We start from the raw sequence: 18832 nt of genomic DNA on the forward strand, positions 1-18832 counted from the left end.
TGTAGGTCATGGCTTTGAGTGAACACACACACACACACACACACACACACACACACACACACACACACACACACACACACACACACACACACACACACACACAATAACTGTGCCAAAGTGAAGTCCTCCCTGTTTGTGTCCCACACACACATACGTGCAGTGTGTGTGAGTAGCTTCCCTCAGGCTCTGCTCCATCAATATGTTGCAGATGTGCTGCTGGTGGAGGGGGATTCACTGCACTCTAGTTTTTGATGCTGTTATATGTGCTGCTCAATAAAAATTCGAATAAATGTTAATTAGTTTCAGTACGATACACTTAGTTGTCCTGTTGCTTTCACAGAGAATTCAAACATACAGTGTAAGCACAGTCATTTGCAATTGACCCAGATATAGAAAAAAATTGTTGCATTACTCTTCTAATTAACTTTGACTCGTCCCTGTCTGTGTTGCCGTTTGTGCTTTTACCGAACATACATTTTTTTTTATTATTACTTATATGGGCTTGAATAAAAGCTCACACTGCTATGCACATTACTGTGTGTTAACCAATGACTGTAAGATGGACCACATGACAGCTCCTGGTGGCTGGCTTCAGAATAGATTGTAAACCCTGCACACCCCATGCTAGCAGATAGGACGTGGACCAAATTAAAACAATTAAAGACATATTAAAAACCTTATTCACAACTATTTGTTCTGTTATTTTAGGGTAGTGGTAATCACACTGATGTATGCTCAAGTTTTCATAGTCCTCATGAGCTTTGTTCTAGTTATTTGATGCTGTTAAAACAGGCTGAGACAATTCGTAAGGGACAGGTGTATTGGCGGGACCTCGACACTGCAAACATTTTTTTTTTTTAAATGAAGTGTCAATCAAAATGATGTGACATTGACAGAGTAAGAATGTCCTTATGTAATGGTACTGATCCAACAGGTCTCCTTTAACATGGTTTAGCATTTCCTTTAGAGTCACAGAGTCATTCATTAAAGAAATGCTTTATAATATACACGATCCACAAACAGGGACTGTGATGACAACCAGCTCCGCAAATCTTTGACATAGTGTCTTTGTATCCATGTCTCTTCAGCATGGGAATGAGCCACGATGACGACCACGCCACCTGCACAGGTCACTCCCACATCATGTCCGGCGAATGGGTGAAAGGTAGAAACCCCAGCGACCTGTCCTGGTCATCCTGCAGCCGCGATGATCTGGAAAACTTTCTCAAGTAAGACACAGCTGCTCTGGGTCCTAACAGTTGACCCACAGAAAATTGTGTGTAAAATATGTATTAATTTACAGTTATAGGTAAAAATAAACTAAATGATTTCAGGAAATTGATAAACATGACAATAAACAAAAAAAAACATAGAAATGAAAATGAAGGTACTCTCGATTCAAACCAGTGTCAGTTTGAATCAATTTTGATCAATTGCATCTATGAAGCTAAATACCCCTCACCTCACCCTCCCCTTCCCACATGAAAGATAACCTGTGGTAGCCTTCAGTTGTCATAATTTGTCCAGTTTGGGCTACTGTACAAAACATGGAGCAGTCCGTATTGAGGACCCGCTCCCGAAGTAAATATAATTTTTCTAAATATAAAGGGCCCATTCTAGGGTAAAGAAAAAATAATGTGTACAATTTAGATGAAACCCACTAGTGAAAACATCACTAGGATTATTTTGTATTCAATACACTCTGAACCTTTTAAGTGTTTGACTGTGTTGGTGTGTCTTTGTTAAACTGTATCCATGTAGGTCTCTGACCTGAGGTTAATCTGATAAATCCTGATAAGTGAATGAAGGCCCAGTGAAGTTCTGAGTGTCAGGCTGCACAGACACCTCGCATTTGTCTGTCACTTCTTTTGTTGGCTTAGCTCAGCATGTTGTAGAGAACCTGTTTGGATAGTTTTGCGCCACAAATGATGAGCCCTTAAAAATGATAGCTGGTCAATCTGTGCTTTGTCTGCTTATTTGTCCAACTGCTGACAGTAGCTGGAACCATTGATATTTTTAAGCTTACAAATAATTGTCTAATTTGACCAAGCAGTAGGTCTTTCTGTCTAACTTCTACACTGCTATTCAGAGCTGGTATCAACGTCTGTCCCAAGTGATTTGATCACAGGTGGACAGTACTTGGACAGTAAGTGTGAACGCACCCTAATGTGTCCTCAATATGTCTTTAGATCTGATCCCTTAAACCATGTTTGGAGGTGTTCTAGGACTCGTGATCATATTCTTTTAGCTGTGTGAATGCAAATGTGTTCTGGGCCACATGAATGTGGACACATTCCACTGAATGTTGGAATGAAGGACCACCTAGTTAGCTGAACCCTGTATTATATATTATTATATGATCAGTAACCATATGTTGATTTGTTTGTGGCCAGCCCCACAATATCAACACTAACCATCACTTAATGATCGCTACTATTTAAAATGAATAAAATCTTATTACATAGTAGAGCTGATTAACTCAGCCCCACTTGACTCCACTCTCTCCTTCGCTCTCATGCTCATTCCGACACACAAACACAAAGACATCAACAACATGGTAAAAACAACACCATTTGTGGTTTTCACAAACACAAAAAAACCCTGTGAGACTCCAGCTTCTGAGTAACATCTAGCCACTGGCCATTCCTCGACTTTGAAAAAGAGCTGAGAACCTCCAAATCAGACGTGGGTGGGGCCTCACAAGCTCAAAGTCTGACAAACATCTAAAGAGCATGAGGGCATATTTCCATGCCTAGTTTTGAGTGCATGTAAAAATAAGGATTTATGATGAAACCTGTTTTGCATTCATGACTCTGTCCCCTACACTATTAGAACTTCACTAGTTGATTGATTACAACTCAGATGTGTTTTTTGCTCATTTAATAATTGTGTCATGAGTAAACACAGATGTCATCTTAGGTTAGAAACTCAGTTGAAGATTATGGATCCATTGGCACGTTTACCAACAGGCTGAATGGGATTTATCAATCTTATGATCTGTTCACTGATACCAAAACCACAAACATAGAGACAATGGAAACAGATTTTCTCTTCAGCAAAGTCAATACTAAGAGCAGTCTTCTTCTTATAACATCAAAGACCAGTGCCTAGACCTACATTTAAAAAAATGGAATTGTGGCTTCAGGACCACTGATTTTATATCATGTATATTTTTCATCACATTTTATTCAGCTGATAGTCATTAGTTTTAGTCTCGAAACATGATAAACTGTTTTGCTGTAGTGGATCTAGGATGTTTCTAAATCAGGATTATATGTCCAACGTCCACGCACAATTCCTGATCCTTGTTTCGTGTTAGCGCCACACATCATTGAATACATTTTGAAAAATGTTCCTTGTTCAAGCACACTGTGTATTGTAAATAAGTGACTTTTTATTTGTTGATTTTTTGTTAAGTTTTTTTAATCAACTGCCACAACAGGGTAACTTCAGGGGCCCATCAATTTTAGCTAGTGCCCCCTGGCCCCGCCGCTGAATCCGCCCACGCTTTTTAATCTATTTTTTGTGATGCTATTAAAATGTTTGTCTCTTAAAAGTTGAGGCTAAGACTGCAGTTGTCAACATTGTTGTTGTGTACAGTAACTATAGTCAAAGCTGATGCTCTGGCATTGGCCCCAGCTTACCCCATTTTTTAAAAGACATTTCTTAATTTGTCATGCATATTGTACCCTGTGGCGTATTTAATAATAATAATATTAATACATTTTATTTAAAGGTGCCTTTCAGAGCATTCCAGGTCACCTTACAAGGCAGAGATAAAAACACAACAAAAAACAATGTATCAAAAACATCAATAAAATGAACAGTGAATAAAACATGTAGTTTGTCCAAATGAAAGACATTCAAACTGAATGTAAAAACAGAAGGGGCCCCAGGACAAAACCCTGGGGAACACCTGTAGGTCCTGGAAATTGGTGGGATTTGAAAGATTTGAGTTGGATGAACTGAATGCGACAAGAGACGTATGATTCAAACCAATCCAAGGGTGTGTTGGTGATGCCAATGGAGGCTAGTCTGAGGAGAATCTGGTGAGAGATGGTGTCAAAGGCTGCTGTCAGATCAAGGAGGATAAGAGTGTAAACAGTCCGGAGTCAGCTGCAATGAAGAGGTTATTGGTGATTTTTACCAAGCCTGTTTCTGTACTATGGAGGGGGTGGAAACCAGACTGGAATTGTTCGAACAGGTTATTGAACAGATAAGTGAGCATGGATCTGATATTAGCTTTTTTTTCAAGCATTTTGGAAAGAAAAGGAAGTGTAGAAATAGGACGATATTTATAGAAATTGTTGGGGTCTGAACCAGGTTTCTTAAGTATGGGAGTTATTGCAGCTGATTTGAAAGATGAGGGAATAAGACCAGAGGTGAGGGAGGAATGTATGATGACAGTTATTAGGGAGGCCAGAGAGGGTAGGCAGGCTTTGACTAGGACAGTAGGAAGAGGATCTAACTGACAGGTAAATGGCTTGGATTTCTGAATGAAGTCAGAAATTTCAACAGCAGAGGGAAGATTGAAACTTGAAAGTGAATGAGAGAGAGGGGCTGAGAGAAACAGAGAGGATGAACTATAGGAGGAGTAAGGAGTCAGTGGCTGGTAAAAATGTGTCAACTTTGGCATTAAAGAAGGACATTAAGTAGTGACTAGTAGTAAGAGGTTGAGTACATATGAGGTGCAAGGGAGTCCGGTGGTCGTAGTATAATATTAACCAAGGGGAGCAGTCAAACACAAGAAGTCAAACATACGATCATTCAGAAGATCCTGGAGGAGATGACCCTTGCTTGTAAGTGAGCGGATGTTTAACAATCCGAAGTTGACATTAGTGTGGTCTTGTTTGATGGTGACGTTAGCCGACTTCCCGACCACAGTGGCCGACTTCCCGACCACAGTGTCAAACCAGATGAATTTGATTGGTTTGGAGGCGTCGGAGTGAAAGGTCAGGCGAGATCCATGGTGGATATATTTCTGGTGGGTGATCGATGTCCAGGCAGAGTCATGATGCCGGTGGAGGTTCAGACAGGTGGAGGAGTTGAAGGAGCTCAGCAGCTGAGTATTGGGGTACTGCTGTCAATGGATGGAGTATGAGAGACATGGTTGTACAGTCTTACTGCTGCAGTGAGGAACAAACTGCGATACCTCTCCTTCAGACACTTAGGGTGAATCAGTCTGTCGCTGAAAGAACTCCCCAGTGCTGTGATGGTGTTCTGCAGGGGGTGGGACTGGTTGTCCATGAGAGAAGACCGCTTCGCCATCATCCTCCTCTGTCTCATCACCTCCACTGGGTCAAGCAGGTATCCCAGGACCGAGCTGGCCCTCCTAATCAGTCTGTCCAGTCTCTTCCTGTCAGCAGTTGAAATGCTGCTGCCCCAGCAAACTACTCCAAAGAAGATGGCAGATGCCACCACAGAGTCATAAAAAGTCTCCAGGAGCGCCCCATGCACTCCAAAAGACCTCAGTCTCCTGAAAAGGAACAGAAAGGAGCGACAGCTAATCGTGCCAGCAAATATATGACGTTCTCCTGGCCAGCAATGCTCTATATGTGTAGTTGTTTCTTGTTTGAATAAGTTTCTGTAATAAGTACATTTAATAATTTCACAATATCAGTAGCCTCAATGGCAACTGAAAATGTCTCAAACAAACTTCTCTGTAATTTTAGATAAATGGTTGTGATTGGCTGGATCTGTCTCTGGATGGATGGAAATCTGTCTGAATGGGAAGGGGAGGGGTGGGCCAGATCCATCTGTAAGTGGGAATACATTTTTATTTTTATTTTTATTATCATTAGCTCACTTATTGGTCCTTTTTCCAGGCTAACTTCACCATGTTTAAGAGTAAAACAAGGAACGACCCACTATAAGGTACCAGTGTTTAGGATTTAGTGGCAAGAGGTGAGATTGCATATGGTAACTCTTAAGATTAGGGAAGAGGTGGCACATGAAACCAGATGTTTTTGGTTATAGAATTGATTACTTTATTTTAAACTTGGTTTTAGGATTGTAAAGGACAAATGCAGGAAAAGTAGGCAACAGGGTGCTATTTTAAATAAAGACACAAAGATAACAAAAAGAGACTCTTAACAAGAGTTGCACAAATCTTATGCAAACCAGGGAGGTAATTCTCAAACCAAACAACTAGTTCAAATCAAAAGACATAAATTCTCTAATAAACAATTCCGGTCTGATTCTCAGACAACAGCAATAGTATCTCTTAATACAAATGTAATCTCAAAAGCTAGATTGGCAAGCTGCTCACATACGATATACAGCTGCCTCGACTGACACAGCTGGACAGAATTTATACTGCCTCCAGCCTTAAATGCTTTCTGATGATTGGAGGTTTGGGGTTGATGCCACTCCAATCCGGATCTGTGTCTTCACCACCAGCCAGGAAGGAGGAGGAGCATCTTCCAACCTACACAGAAAGAGACACCGAGAGAGACACACAATACACACTAACACGGACAGGGGACGGCTACGGCTGTAACAGCAACCAACTGAATACCCAATCTACTCACTCCTAACTTTTGAGTGTAGAAAAATCTAGAGTGGCCTTCAGGTAACATAAAAAAAACAGATGGTCATCTCTACATGCAGTATTTGGTCTTTCCACTTTGAGCTAATGTAGAAAAATGGTGGTGCAACATGGCAGCCTCCACAGAAGAGGACCCTCTCTTGATGTAGATATAAAGGCTCATATTAAATTAAAGAATAAACATTTAATATTAATTTTCCGGTGATAGAATACAAATGAAAACAACCCTATAAATATTAAGTTCAATTTCTACCAATAAATCCTCATAAATCCTACACACTGGACCTTTGGTATGGTGTTTCTGATAAAGTGGCATTATCATTATAGCATTACATATTTTGTGTGATCATCATCTGTTTTCAAAGAAAAACAATACTGTAAATGCCAGGTCTGTTTTGGGATTCAGATTTAATGATGAGAATAAGATTCTTTGAAATGAAAAAGTTAACACAGATCCTTCTTTCTTTTGTGTCTTTGGAACAGATCCAAAGCCAGTGTCTGCCTTTTGTACACAGATCCAAGGAGCCAGTACCAGGTCCGGCTGCCCCAAAAGCTGCCAGGCATGCACTACAGTGTGGATGAACAGTGTCAAATCCTGTTTGGAACCAATGCCACTTTCTGCAATGACATGGAGGTAAGACACAATCCATTTGCCCTGTTTTTTATAATTTTCACATCTTACAAAACCAGAATAATATTTGGAATTTCTATTAGTGAGTTACTACATAGGCAAGGCAATTTTATTTATAAAGCCCCACTCATACACAGAGGTAGATTCACCATGCTTTACAGGGACATAAAAAACAATACAGAGACCAAATAAAAGAAAAAAGACTATTAGGATCCTGATAATGGATCACGGTCAGACATTGTAATATGTACAAATATATTAAACATTGATAGACCTCTTCATCTATGTCAGATGCTGTCTTTTCTCATCAATGTTGTAAATATTGTTATTCTTTTGATGTGCTCTGCTCCTCGCCGTGTCTATTGCACTTCTGTCTGTCCTGGGAGAGGGATCCCTCACATGTGGCTCTCTCTGAGGTTTCTATGTTTTTTTCCTCCCTCTTAATAGTTTTTTTTTTAGTAGGTATCCCTTACTATGTTGTCAGTTAAGGGCAGAGGATGTCACACCCTGTTAAGCCCTATGAGACAAAGAGTGATTTGTGAGTATGTATTCAAATTTAGAAATAAGTTGAAAGGGAAAATATATATAAATAAAATAGAAAGAATAACAAAATAGAAATAAAGTGAAATACAGTAATGGATGACCTTATAGAATAGTTTAATTAAAGGTGTTCGTGAAAGAAAAAGTTTTCAAAGTGGTTTTAAAAATTGCAATGGATTGAGCATTTCAATGATCATCAGGCAGTTGGTTCCTGCACGGTGCTGCATAAACTACAGTGCCATATCTGTATGTATTTTAAAAGGTAAAACTCAAATCAGAGAAGACAGGTTAATGACCTAGTTGATAACCTTTGATCTCTTACCGGTGGATGCTGTTAGCAGTTGTACAACTCTTTTACGGTAAAGACATGAAGGCTTGAGTCATATTGTAAAAGGGTTCATTTTTCCATTTATTGTCCTCAGTTTTTAGTCGTAAAAATCCTTGAGATTCCAGCGGTTGGACGTCTGTGACTGAAGCATGACATTAAACAGGTTGCTGCAGTGTGAACCCACCTGTTAGTGACTTAATAAATAGGCATATATACAGTTTGTAATTTCAGCCAGGGAAACGCAAGCATTCTGAGCCTCAGGGTTGTCATTTGATTGAGAAATACTTTTCAGACAAAACATCTGTTTCTGCCCATTTTGTTATCTCCCCTGGCCTGTATTTTTAGTGTGGTAGCTTTGACATGATGTTATTCTCAGATAGTGCCATCATTTACCTTCACTTCACAGACCTTTATTTGAAACACGCTTAAAGCAGAAACAGATCTTTATTTTATGCAATCTCAACAGGTGCACAGATGCACATTAAAAGCCTTCAATTTTTTAGTGATAGAAGTTAAACTCTGATCAAAAACATGACAAAGAAAAATCAAATAGAATTCATTATTAAGGAGGACGGCTTTTTGACAAGTGAGAGCAGCAGAGTGTTGAGTGTGTCATGACTCTGTTGTTGGACTCACAGCAAATTCATCTGATGCTCAATTTACCAAGTGAATGCCATCATTAGTGTGAAAATGTATGGTCTCTCTCTCTCTCTCTCTCTCTCTCTCTCTCTCTCTCTCTCTCTCTCTCTCTCATTGACATAGTTTTTGGTGAATTAAATCATAGTGAAGTTAAACTAGCCCTCATTCTGCCGGTGAACCCCTTGGTGAAGGAAAATGACAGATTATAAATTATATCCCTTCCATTCATGTCCGACTACACTGTGTTACATTCCTCTAGTTCTTTTCTGTTTCCTTCTCCACGTCCACCTCATGTCCAGAGGAATGCACAACATGAAAACCTCTCTGTGTGTGTGTGTGTGTGTGTGTGTGTGTGTGTGTGTGTGTGTGTGTGTGTGTGTGTGTGTGTGTGTGTGTGTGTGTGTGTGTGTGTGTGTGTGTGTCAGCACTTGATGTGTGCTGGCCTGTGGTGTTTGGTAGAAGGTGACTCTTCATGTAAGACCAAACTGGATCCCCCTCTGGATGGAACAGAGTGTGGAGCAGACAAGGTAGGACCATCTGACTCACAGCAAGGTTCTGATAGAAGATTAACAAGTTTTGGTCCAAGATGCTGATCTCCCATATTTGTGTGTGTGTGTGTGTGTGTGTGTGTGTGCATGCGTGTCAGTGGTGCAGGGCAGGCGAGTGTGTCAGTAAGACACCCATCCCTCAGCATGTCGACGGTGACTGGAGTCCATGGAGCCAGTGGAGCATGTGCAGCAGGACCTGCGCTACTGGAGTCCAGTTCAGACAGAGGAAATGTGACAACCCTCCGTATGTCACCTCTCTGTTTTTGTTTGTGTTTGAGGAGGGAGAGCGAAAATTCAGGCTAAAAAATAAAATGCATTCCACTGCCAACACAGGATCCATTTCTATCATTCACACATATAATAACAGAAATATCTGGGTTGTCTTTTATCAGGCCTGGTCCTGGTGGGCAACAGTGTCAGAAGACCAGTGTGGAGCACAAGGCTTGTGAAGGTCCTCCCTGTCCCAAGGGCGCACCTAGCTTCAGAGACCTGCAGTGTCTGTCCTACGACCGACACGCCAGCAAGAAGAAGGGCAGCATGCTGACTGCTATTATCAATGATGGTGAGACGAACACACACACACACACACACACACACACACACACACACACACACACACACGTACTGTGCTTTCTGCTGTCGTAATACCCCCCCTCACTCATCAGCTAATTTCTCATCACAAATCTAAAATAGCAAATACTTTTTTTACAAAGACATAACGACCTTTGGTTTAGTTTTATTAGTATCCAGAGTTCAGCTGCTGCCTAACTATTGCTTTGGCTGATTTGAGGCATCTCGTTCAGTTATGGTGTGCTTTGGCCACAGTAGTCACAGATGACATGGTCAGAGAGACACCTAAGTTGTTTAAGATTAAAGCCTTACTATAGTTTTTTGAAAGCCTCTTCAAAAAAAATTCAGATACAAAATTTGAGTAGTTGAAAGCAAATTTGTCTCACTTTGTGTACATTGGGTGGTTTTTCTGCTGAAATAATGGGTTAGGGTTAGGGTTAGGGCAGTATCTGCTTAGCAGTGGTATACACCATTATCTGTATCTTTATCTGTTCAAGCAACTAAATTATCTTTAACCATAGCCATACTTGAAAAGGGCGGGACTTCAACCGGAAGTGGAAGGAATTTAAACAGTTGTTGTTATTTTACGCCTGACATGGATATGGGTTGATCAGAAGTTGCCATATTTATTGTTAACTAGAAAACTATTTACAGAACAGCCTTAGAATTGAGCTTCAGATCAATGTTTTTGATCACAAGAGTAAGAGAACTATTCAGAAGTTTTTTATAAACTTCACTCAGCTCAACAAGTTTTAATGCTCAACATTTTCTCATTTATTGAATTTTTTTTTTTTACCTTTTAAAAGATACATTGTGTGTGAGTGACTGAGAGAGAGGAGCGCTCGCTTCTTGTGCGTCTAGCCGGGCGTGGTGCACTCCGACTCGTCCAGTGGAGCTTGTGCGAGCCGCCTGGCTCTCACTCACTCACTCGGCTTGTGGAGAGGAGCGCTGGCTCCGCGTGCGTCTAGCCAGGCGTGGTAAACTGACTCGGCCAGGGGACGCTGAGAATATATGTTAATGGATAACGAGGTTGCACGTTAGTATCCCTGTGGACAGAGTGGCTTTGACAACAACATGATATGACATGACATTTTAACCTTTACATAACTATCCTTGCATGGTAAGGTGTTGTCAGATAATAAATTAGAAAGCTAAACGATGTAAAGGACAGGAGGCAGCAGTAAATTAAAAGTGCTCAAGGAGGAAAATTTGCATTAATGTTTTCTCTGTTGAACGGCTTTCAGACATGCACTGAATCCTGCAGTCCCTAAATATTTTCTCCAGAGGTGTGCATGTGTGTCCGAGTGAGACGCTTTGCAGTTTTTGCAGACTTTCTGGCCTCCTAGTGTAAAGTCCGTAGAAATCCAATCCGATGTGTGAACACAGTGGGGGATTCCCCGCTTGAAGTGTTCCATTCATCACTGCTGAAGCACACAGAGAAGAGACTGCACTTCATCTACTCCTCCATGAGAGCTTGCATCCAAATTGCTGTCATGGCCCTTAATGAAAATGTTGGGCGTGAAAAGGCTTCCACCTTCTGCATCGTTCCCATTCTTTTCACATGTTTTCAGTAATCACTTAATGACATGTACAGGATTGTTAAGAGACAAATTATTTTCTTAAAGGGCCCATATTGTCTAAAATTCATTTTCTGGGCTTTTACTATCTGTCCCGCTCCCCACCACCACCCGAACGCGACACCAAGCAGACATGTTGCTGAGCTAGCAGCTTGTTAGCTTCCAAAGGCTAACCACAACAAACAACACTGAAGAAACACTGCAGCGTGGAGGGAAGCAAGGAAGAGAATGTGTCTGTGCACATTCCTCCTAAGAACGTTACTGTTCGAGACCAGCGGTTATGCTTTATTTCTTCTGACGTGTCGCTGTGCTCAGTACGGAGTAACCTAGACGTTACTCGGGACTGAACCTCCGTACTGTAACTCGGGACGTTACTCCTGCATTGGCCGACTGTCCTGCTAAAACTTGAACAAACATGAGGACGGTGTAACTTACCGTTCAGAAACATCCTTTTGTAACCGACTGTAAATATGTGGCTGGTCTTCTGTAGCTGCAAACATAACAACAGGATTTTCAGCTGTGTTTCCAGCCAGAGATCGTAAATGCGCCAGAATGAGACCGGTGATAGGCCCGGTCACGTGTCACTCAAAGTGCAGTCAGCCAATCAGAGGAGGGTATGGAGATACACATCGCAGCAGTTTTTTCGACTTTAAACCACTGATATATCATCTTAGGGGGACCAATACCTCAAATTAAATCCCAGAGAGATGTAAAATATGGGGCCTTTTAAAAGATTTGCAACCTTATTAACAGGGGAGAGAAGAACGTAGAAACCTCAGACAGCCACATGTGAGGTATCCCTCTCTGAGGACAGACAGAAGTGCAATAGATGTCGCGTGTAACTGAGAACATAATAAATTTACATTTATTCATTAAACACATTAAACAAACTAACAGTATTTACAACATTGATTAAAAGAAACTTTTTTTGTTTTTTCTTCACATAATGGGAAGTGTGTCTATGTTTAAAGTATTTATACATAAGAAGTCTGATAGAGATGAACGGAGCAGCAATGACCATTGATTTGGAGGAGTTGCCAGTAATGGTAGAATGTTGGTTGGCTTATTGTAGATCAAGCAGTCTTGTTGTCATCATAGTCCATGATCAGCTGCCACCATGATCACGATCCACCATTACGATCTCTGATTCCCCATCCACTGTCAATATCTGTGGTCCATGATCACAATCTAAGATCCATCATCACGATCCACGATGTGGACAAATGTATTTCAATGAGCATGAGAAAACAAGTCTGGTTAATATTCTGTCTTAAAGGGGACATAGCATGCAAATTCCACTTTGTTAGTGCTTCTACAGGTTAATGTGGGTATCTGGCATGTCTACCAACCCAAAAACTCTGGGAAAAAAACACTCGCGCGTTTTGTTATGGTTCCTCTAAGTCAGAAACGTCATGCTTGAGCGACTCGATTGAGCTTCCTGGGTTTTGTGTCGTAACAAGGCACTGGAAGTCTCCCTACATGGTCTTGGCCCACCCCCCGGTCCGTCCGTCCGTCCGTACCCCGTCCCCCCACACTCGTTATGCCGGGTTTACACCGGAGGCAGCGAGGCAGCGAGGCAGCGCAGCGCCGTTCCCAAGCACGCAGCCGCCTGGCTGTTCACACGGGACGAGCATTTCTCCGCTGGTCAGCCCGCGCTTCACTCACATGTGGCATTTGTCTGGATCGTTGGGACTGGGAGGCTGCAGCAGTTGCTCGGGCGCGACCGCTCGCTCTCCCATGCGTGAGCTGGAATTTGTGTCAACGCCACACAGCCAGCAGTGTGGAAGACTTCCGCAGTGTTCAGCACTACTGTAACACTGGCACAAACACACAGAGCCCCCCCACTCGTTACGCCGGGTTTACACCGGACGCGGAAGCGCCGCTGCGAGGCAGCGCAGCGCCGTTCTCAGCGCGCAGCCGCCTGGCTGTTCACACGGGACGAGCATTTCTCCGCTGGTCAGCCCCATAGACTGTATATATAAGGTCAGCCCACGATTCTGCTTTCTCCGCTTGTTGTTGTACCCGTTGAATGTCGGGGTTCGGGGGTAAATGATGGTCTTCATAGCCCCCCCCACCCCTCTCTTTCTCTCTCTGTCTGTCTGCTTGTGTGCTTGTAGTGGATGGGCAGAGGGGGACATTTAATTATGTGATTGGGAAAATTAAAACTCCAGGACAACAGAAGGGGAATACAAAGTATGGGATGCATATTTGATAATTTATATCATATAAAATATGTAATTTACACTACCGTTCAAAAGTTTGGGGTCACTTAGAAATTTCCCTGTTTTTCAAAGAAAAGCACTGTTTTTTTCAATGAAGATAACATTAAATTAATCAGAAATACACTCTATACATTGTTAATGTGGTAAATGACTATTCTAGGTGGAAACGTCTGGTTTTTAATGAAATATCTACATAGGTGTATAGAGGCCCATTTCCAGCAACTATCACTCCAGTGTTCTAATGGTACATTGTGTTTGCTAATCGCCTTAGAAGACTAATGGATGATTAGAAAACCCTTGAAAACCCTTGTGCAATCATGTTAGCACAGCTGAAAACTGTTTTGCTGGTGAGAGAAGCTATAAAACTGGCCTTCCTTTGAGCTAGTTGAGTATCTGGAGCATCACATTTGTGGGTTCGATTATACTCTCAAAATGGCCAGAAAAAGAGAACTTTCATGTGAAACTCGCCAGTCTATTCTTGTTCTTAGAAATGAAGGCTATTCCATACGAGAAATTGCGAAGAAACTGAAAATTTCCTACAACGGTGTGTACTACTCCCTTCAGAGAACAGCACAAACGGGCTCTAACCAGAGTAGAAAGAGAAGTGGGAGGCCCCGTGCACAACTCAGCAAGAAGACAAGTATATTAGAGTCTCTAGTTTGAGAAATAGACGCCTCACAGGTCCTCAACTGGCAGCTTCTTTAAATGGTACCCGCAAAACGCCAGTGTCAACGTCTACAGTGAAGAGGCGACTCCGGGATGCTGGCCATCTAGGCAGAGTGGCAAAGAAAAGCCATATCTGAGACTGGCCAATAAAAAGAAAAGCTTGATATGGGGCAAAAGAACACAGACATTGGACAGAGGAAGATTGGAACAAAGTGTTATGGACAGACGAATCAAAGTTTGAGGTGTTTGGATCACACAGAAGAACATTTGTGAGACGCAGAACAGGTGAAAAGATGCTGGAAGAGTGCCTGACGCCATCTGTCAAGCATGGTGGAGGTAATGTGATGGTCTGGGGCTGCTTTGGTGCTGGTAAAGTGGGAGATTTGTACAAGGTAAAAGGATTTTAAATAAGGAAGGCTATCACTCCATTTTGCAACACCATGCCATACCCTGTGGACAGCGCTTGATTGGAGCCAATTTCCTCCTACAACAGGACAATGACCCAAAGCACACCTCCAAATTATGCAAGAACTATTTAGGGAAGAAGCAGGCAGCTGGTATGCTGTCTGTAATGGAGTGGCCAGCACAGTCACCAGATCTCAACCCCATTGAGCTGTTGTGGGAGCAGCTTGACCGTATGGTACGCAAGAAGTGCCCATCAAGCCAATCCAACTTGTGGGAGGTGCTTCAGGAAGCGTGGGGTGAAATTTCTACAGATTACCTCAACAAATTAACAGCTAGAATGCCAAAGGTCTGCAATGCTGTAATTGCTGCAAATGGAGCATTCTTTGACGAAAGCAAAGTTTGAAGAACAAAATTAATATTTCAAATAAAAATCATTATTTCTAACCTTGTCAATGTCTTGACTATATTTTCTATTCATTTTGCAACTCATTTGATAAATAAAAGTGTGAGTTTTCATGGAAAACACGAAATTGTCTGGGTGACCCCAAACTTTTGAACGGTAGTGTATATCGTTTAAAATCATGGGGGGAGAGGGGGGAGGGGGGAGCTGGCTCATTAGAATTTAAAGGAACAGGCACTCAAAACAGGTCACTCTGTGGAGGGCTGTTTTATACAGGGTAAAAAGGGTGCTGTTTTATATGATCCTTGTGGTATTTTGACCAAAGTATGTTACAGACATTTCATTAAGACCCCAAGGAACCATATCAACTTGTGGTAAAATGGGCATGCTATGTCCCCTTTAAGTTTTTATTGAATGTGTTGTCAGGCAGAGAGTCATTACAGACAGATTTACTTTCCACTTACATTTTCTTTGCCTAAAAAGGCACTACAAAGACAATATGCTTGGCAGCTCCTATACAATTTATTCAATTCTAGGTGTACAGGTACTGAATACAACACTGTCTTTCATCATGTTTAGCACTCTTTTATTGTTATTTAACAAAACATCCATGAATTAATTTAACATGTATTGTACTAACAAAGCAAGTTATCATCTTTAAAATACACAAAATATGTCTTTAGAGATACTTACTGTTTAAACAGTGCATGTTATTGTTTGCTCTTTTAAACTATCAGTTGTTCATTCATTCAACTCATTTCAGGTAAAAAGACCTCAGGATTAAGTGGTCTGGAAATAGACATAGATTTCAATCACATATTTATATTAGGCTATCATAAAAAGATTACTTGATTTGACTGTGTTACACATTACTTCACTATGCTTTACAGTGTTACTTTAATTTTGCTGCTGACTGATCATTATATTAATAACAAAATGATCTTGTGTGTGTGTGTGTGTGCGCTTGGTGTGCTTGTATGAGCAGAGAAGCCCTGTGTGTTGTTCTGCAGCCCGGTGGGTCGAGATGTCCCAGTCTTGATGGCTGAAAGAGTGATGGATGGGACACCCTGCGGACCATTTGAAGCTGACCTGTGTCTTCACGGGAGGTGCCAGGTACAAACACAAAGACACACACACATGTTTAAAATCATGTCATGGGATGGTTCACACAAAGTATGATTGGACTTCCTTTTTCCTGATGGCCTGCCTACTCTTTTGTCCAAGAGGGACAAAGTCACAGCTTCCTTGGCCTGTGTGGCAGCACTAATCCTACTGACTCTTCAATCAGCCATTGTTCTCGCTCAAAGAACGGAGCTGTCAACTGATGATGGCACCAAGGTACAAAGACCCAGGCCTTTGCTACTGAAGAGTGGGAGAACCATAGGCCAACCATAGGTTTTTCAGCATTCCACCCTCCTCTGATTCATGGACGTAGAGCAAAGTCAGAGAATGAGGGAAGACAGTTCTGTGAATGCTGTTTACCTCTACGTACTAGAGTTTACACTAGTCACTTTACACTCGTCAAGGTTCTGTCTGAATGGCGCAAATCATCACCCATTTTGTGGAGAGTTTGGTCGGAGCAGCATCAGCTCTCTGTGGAACTTGGAGGAGACACAGACAGGGAAAGAGTTCTGGTGCCCTGGTAAAGTGAAGGGATACTTCACAGAAAAATGAAAATGTACTCATTATCTACTCACCACTATGCCGATGGAGGGGTGGGTGAAGTGTTTGAGTCCATAAAACACTTTGGGAGTGTTGCAGCCAAATCCAATACAATTGAAGTAAATGGTGACCATTTCTTCAAACGTAGAAAAACAACAGAAAAAATACATAACGTGTCCATACTGCTCCTGTGGTGTCATACAAGTGTCTGTAAGCCCCGACATTCAAATTCGACTCAAAACAGCGTCCTCTTCTGGAGCAACGTTCACCATCGTACGCACACACCAGAAACACGCAAACACTGCACACAAGCTCACGCCCAAGGATATGCGTGGGTTGCGCGTTAGCATGTCTATATCCGCTAGCATCGCCACTCTGGTGGCAGATTTTTAGGCTTAAAACACTGTGTAAATGACGCCGTTTCAAATCAAATTTGAATGTCGGGGCTTACGTCTGAAGAAGGAGTCCCCACTTACTTTGATTGTATTGGATTTGGCTGCAACACTGTTTACCCTGCGACTAGAATAAACAGTGTTTTGTGGACCTAAACATTTCACCCACCTCTCATTTGGCATAGTGGTGAGTAGATAATGAGTGGATTTTCATTTGTTGGTGAACCATCCCTTTAAAACAGCAGGGATTTCAAGTTCTCTACCCAACAGAGTGGATAAACTGCTGTTCATTGACAGGAAAAAAGAATTTGGACTTTTCACACTCGGCTGAACATTGCTTCACTGAAAGCTGTCTCCAGCCAGACAGCTTTTTACAGCTGCCTGGTTTTTATGTTCACTCAGTGAATTAATCAGGGAAACATAGACATTTTCGTTAGAACCCACAAACCTTTTTAGTCTCCACGGGAGTCTTCTGCCTTTATTCTGGCCGTAGTTTACAGCCCACCTCAGGCCCAAGTTGGCACCTGGCTGATCACATAACCAGCACAGATCATAAACATCCAGAATATTAGCTGTTTATTTTAGGTGACTTTAACAGAGTAATCCTCAGCCAAGAATCACCAGAATACAGACAAGATAAACATCCCACCAGGGATAAAAACACAGTGGACCAAATTGTATTTGTATAGCCGATAATCACAAGTCACAGACCATGTGAACAAAATAAATTAATGGAGAGGTGTATCAATGTTGAAAGTATTAATACACATTAATCAGCGGAGGCCACTGTTTGCTTCCTGTGTCCTACAGCACAAACTGTTTTCATTTAACCATGACCACATTTTTTCCTTCACCTTTATCTGAATCTGAATTCTGGTGTCTTGTTTTGAAAGGCACTGATGGATTATGGAGTTTATTGTTTAGTTTGAAGGAGTTGATGTGACAGTGAGCTGAGAACAATCCAGATTTGACACTGAAAAGTGTAAGTGATTTTAGAGTAATATGATAATAGCCGTTAAAATGTAGACAGTTTCCACTGTGACGTCTGTAGGATGACCTGGTGTTTCCAGATAAATAAAAGCTTTATTCTTCTGGCACTGCTGTCATCACAGGAAAAAAAATCAGCCAATCATAAAATAATCAGACAGGTCCCAGTGCAGCACAGTGAAAGAGGTCAATGCAGGGATTAATAAATTAACTCATTCATTAGCAGTGAGCAGTGGTAGAGTGAATCCTCAGCCTGCTCCCTAGGGGATGGTTTATTTGGATCTGGTGTCTCGAACTACAGTCAGTCTTTTGTGTTTATTAGTCAATGCTGAATGTTGGTACATTTGGAAGGAATTTCCCCATCCTTAAGTCCAAGGCAGACAGAGAGAGCGAGAGAGTCTGGTCCAGAAAGTCAAATATGGATGCAATTATTGTGACGCACATGTGCTCGCAAAATACTTACTTCACATTTCAGCCGTGACTCATGTATCTTTTACTGTGCAAGATCCCTCAAAATGAGTGCAGCTGCAGCACACATTACATGTATGTTATTTTACATGTTAGCTTTGTCTCTCTCACACATCTATATACAGTATATGTATGTATTCAACTGAATGATAGTGACACATAAAGAACTGTTTCAGAACTATTTCAGTTGTGTTTCTACTTAGACTCACTCAGAGATGAACACTCACATCTTTCCTAAACCTGCGTTATT

General features: G+C 41.6%; 1 protein-coding gene across 5 annotated transcripts in view; it reads left to right on the forward strand.

The window, feature by feature from the left end:
- Positions 1–18832, forward strand: part of adamts17 (ADAM metallopeptidase with thrombospondin type 1 motif, 17) — a 118628-nt gene that overhangs the window by 69164 nt on the left and 30632 nt on the right. For all 5 annotated transcript variants that reach the window (XM_035162416.2, XM_035162420.2, XM_035162421.2 and 2 more), the window contains exons 9-14: positions 1089–1229; positions 7031–7181; positions 9111–9212; positions 9332–9477; positions 9626–9795; positions 16059–16186. In XM_035162416.2, coding sequence (XP_035018307.2) covers positions 1089–1229; positions 7031–7181; positions 9111–9212; positions 9332–9477; positions 9626–9795; positions 16059–16186 — 838 coding nt within the window. The remainder of the gene's footprint in view (positions 1–1088; positions 1230–7030; positions 7182–9110; positions 9213–9331; positions 9478–9625; positions 9796–16058; positions 16187–18832) is intronic.

The sequence above is a fragment of the Hippoglossus stenolepis genome, chromosome 1 (genome assembly GCF_022539355.2).
Source record: "Hippoglossus stenolepis isolate QCI-W04-F060 chromosome 1, HSTE1.2, whole genome shotgun sequence".
NCBI lineage: Eukaryota > Metazoa > Chordata > Actinopteri > Pleuronectiformes > Pleuronectidae > Hippoglossus > Hippoglossus stenolepis.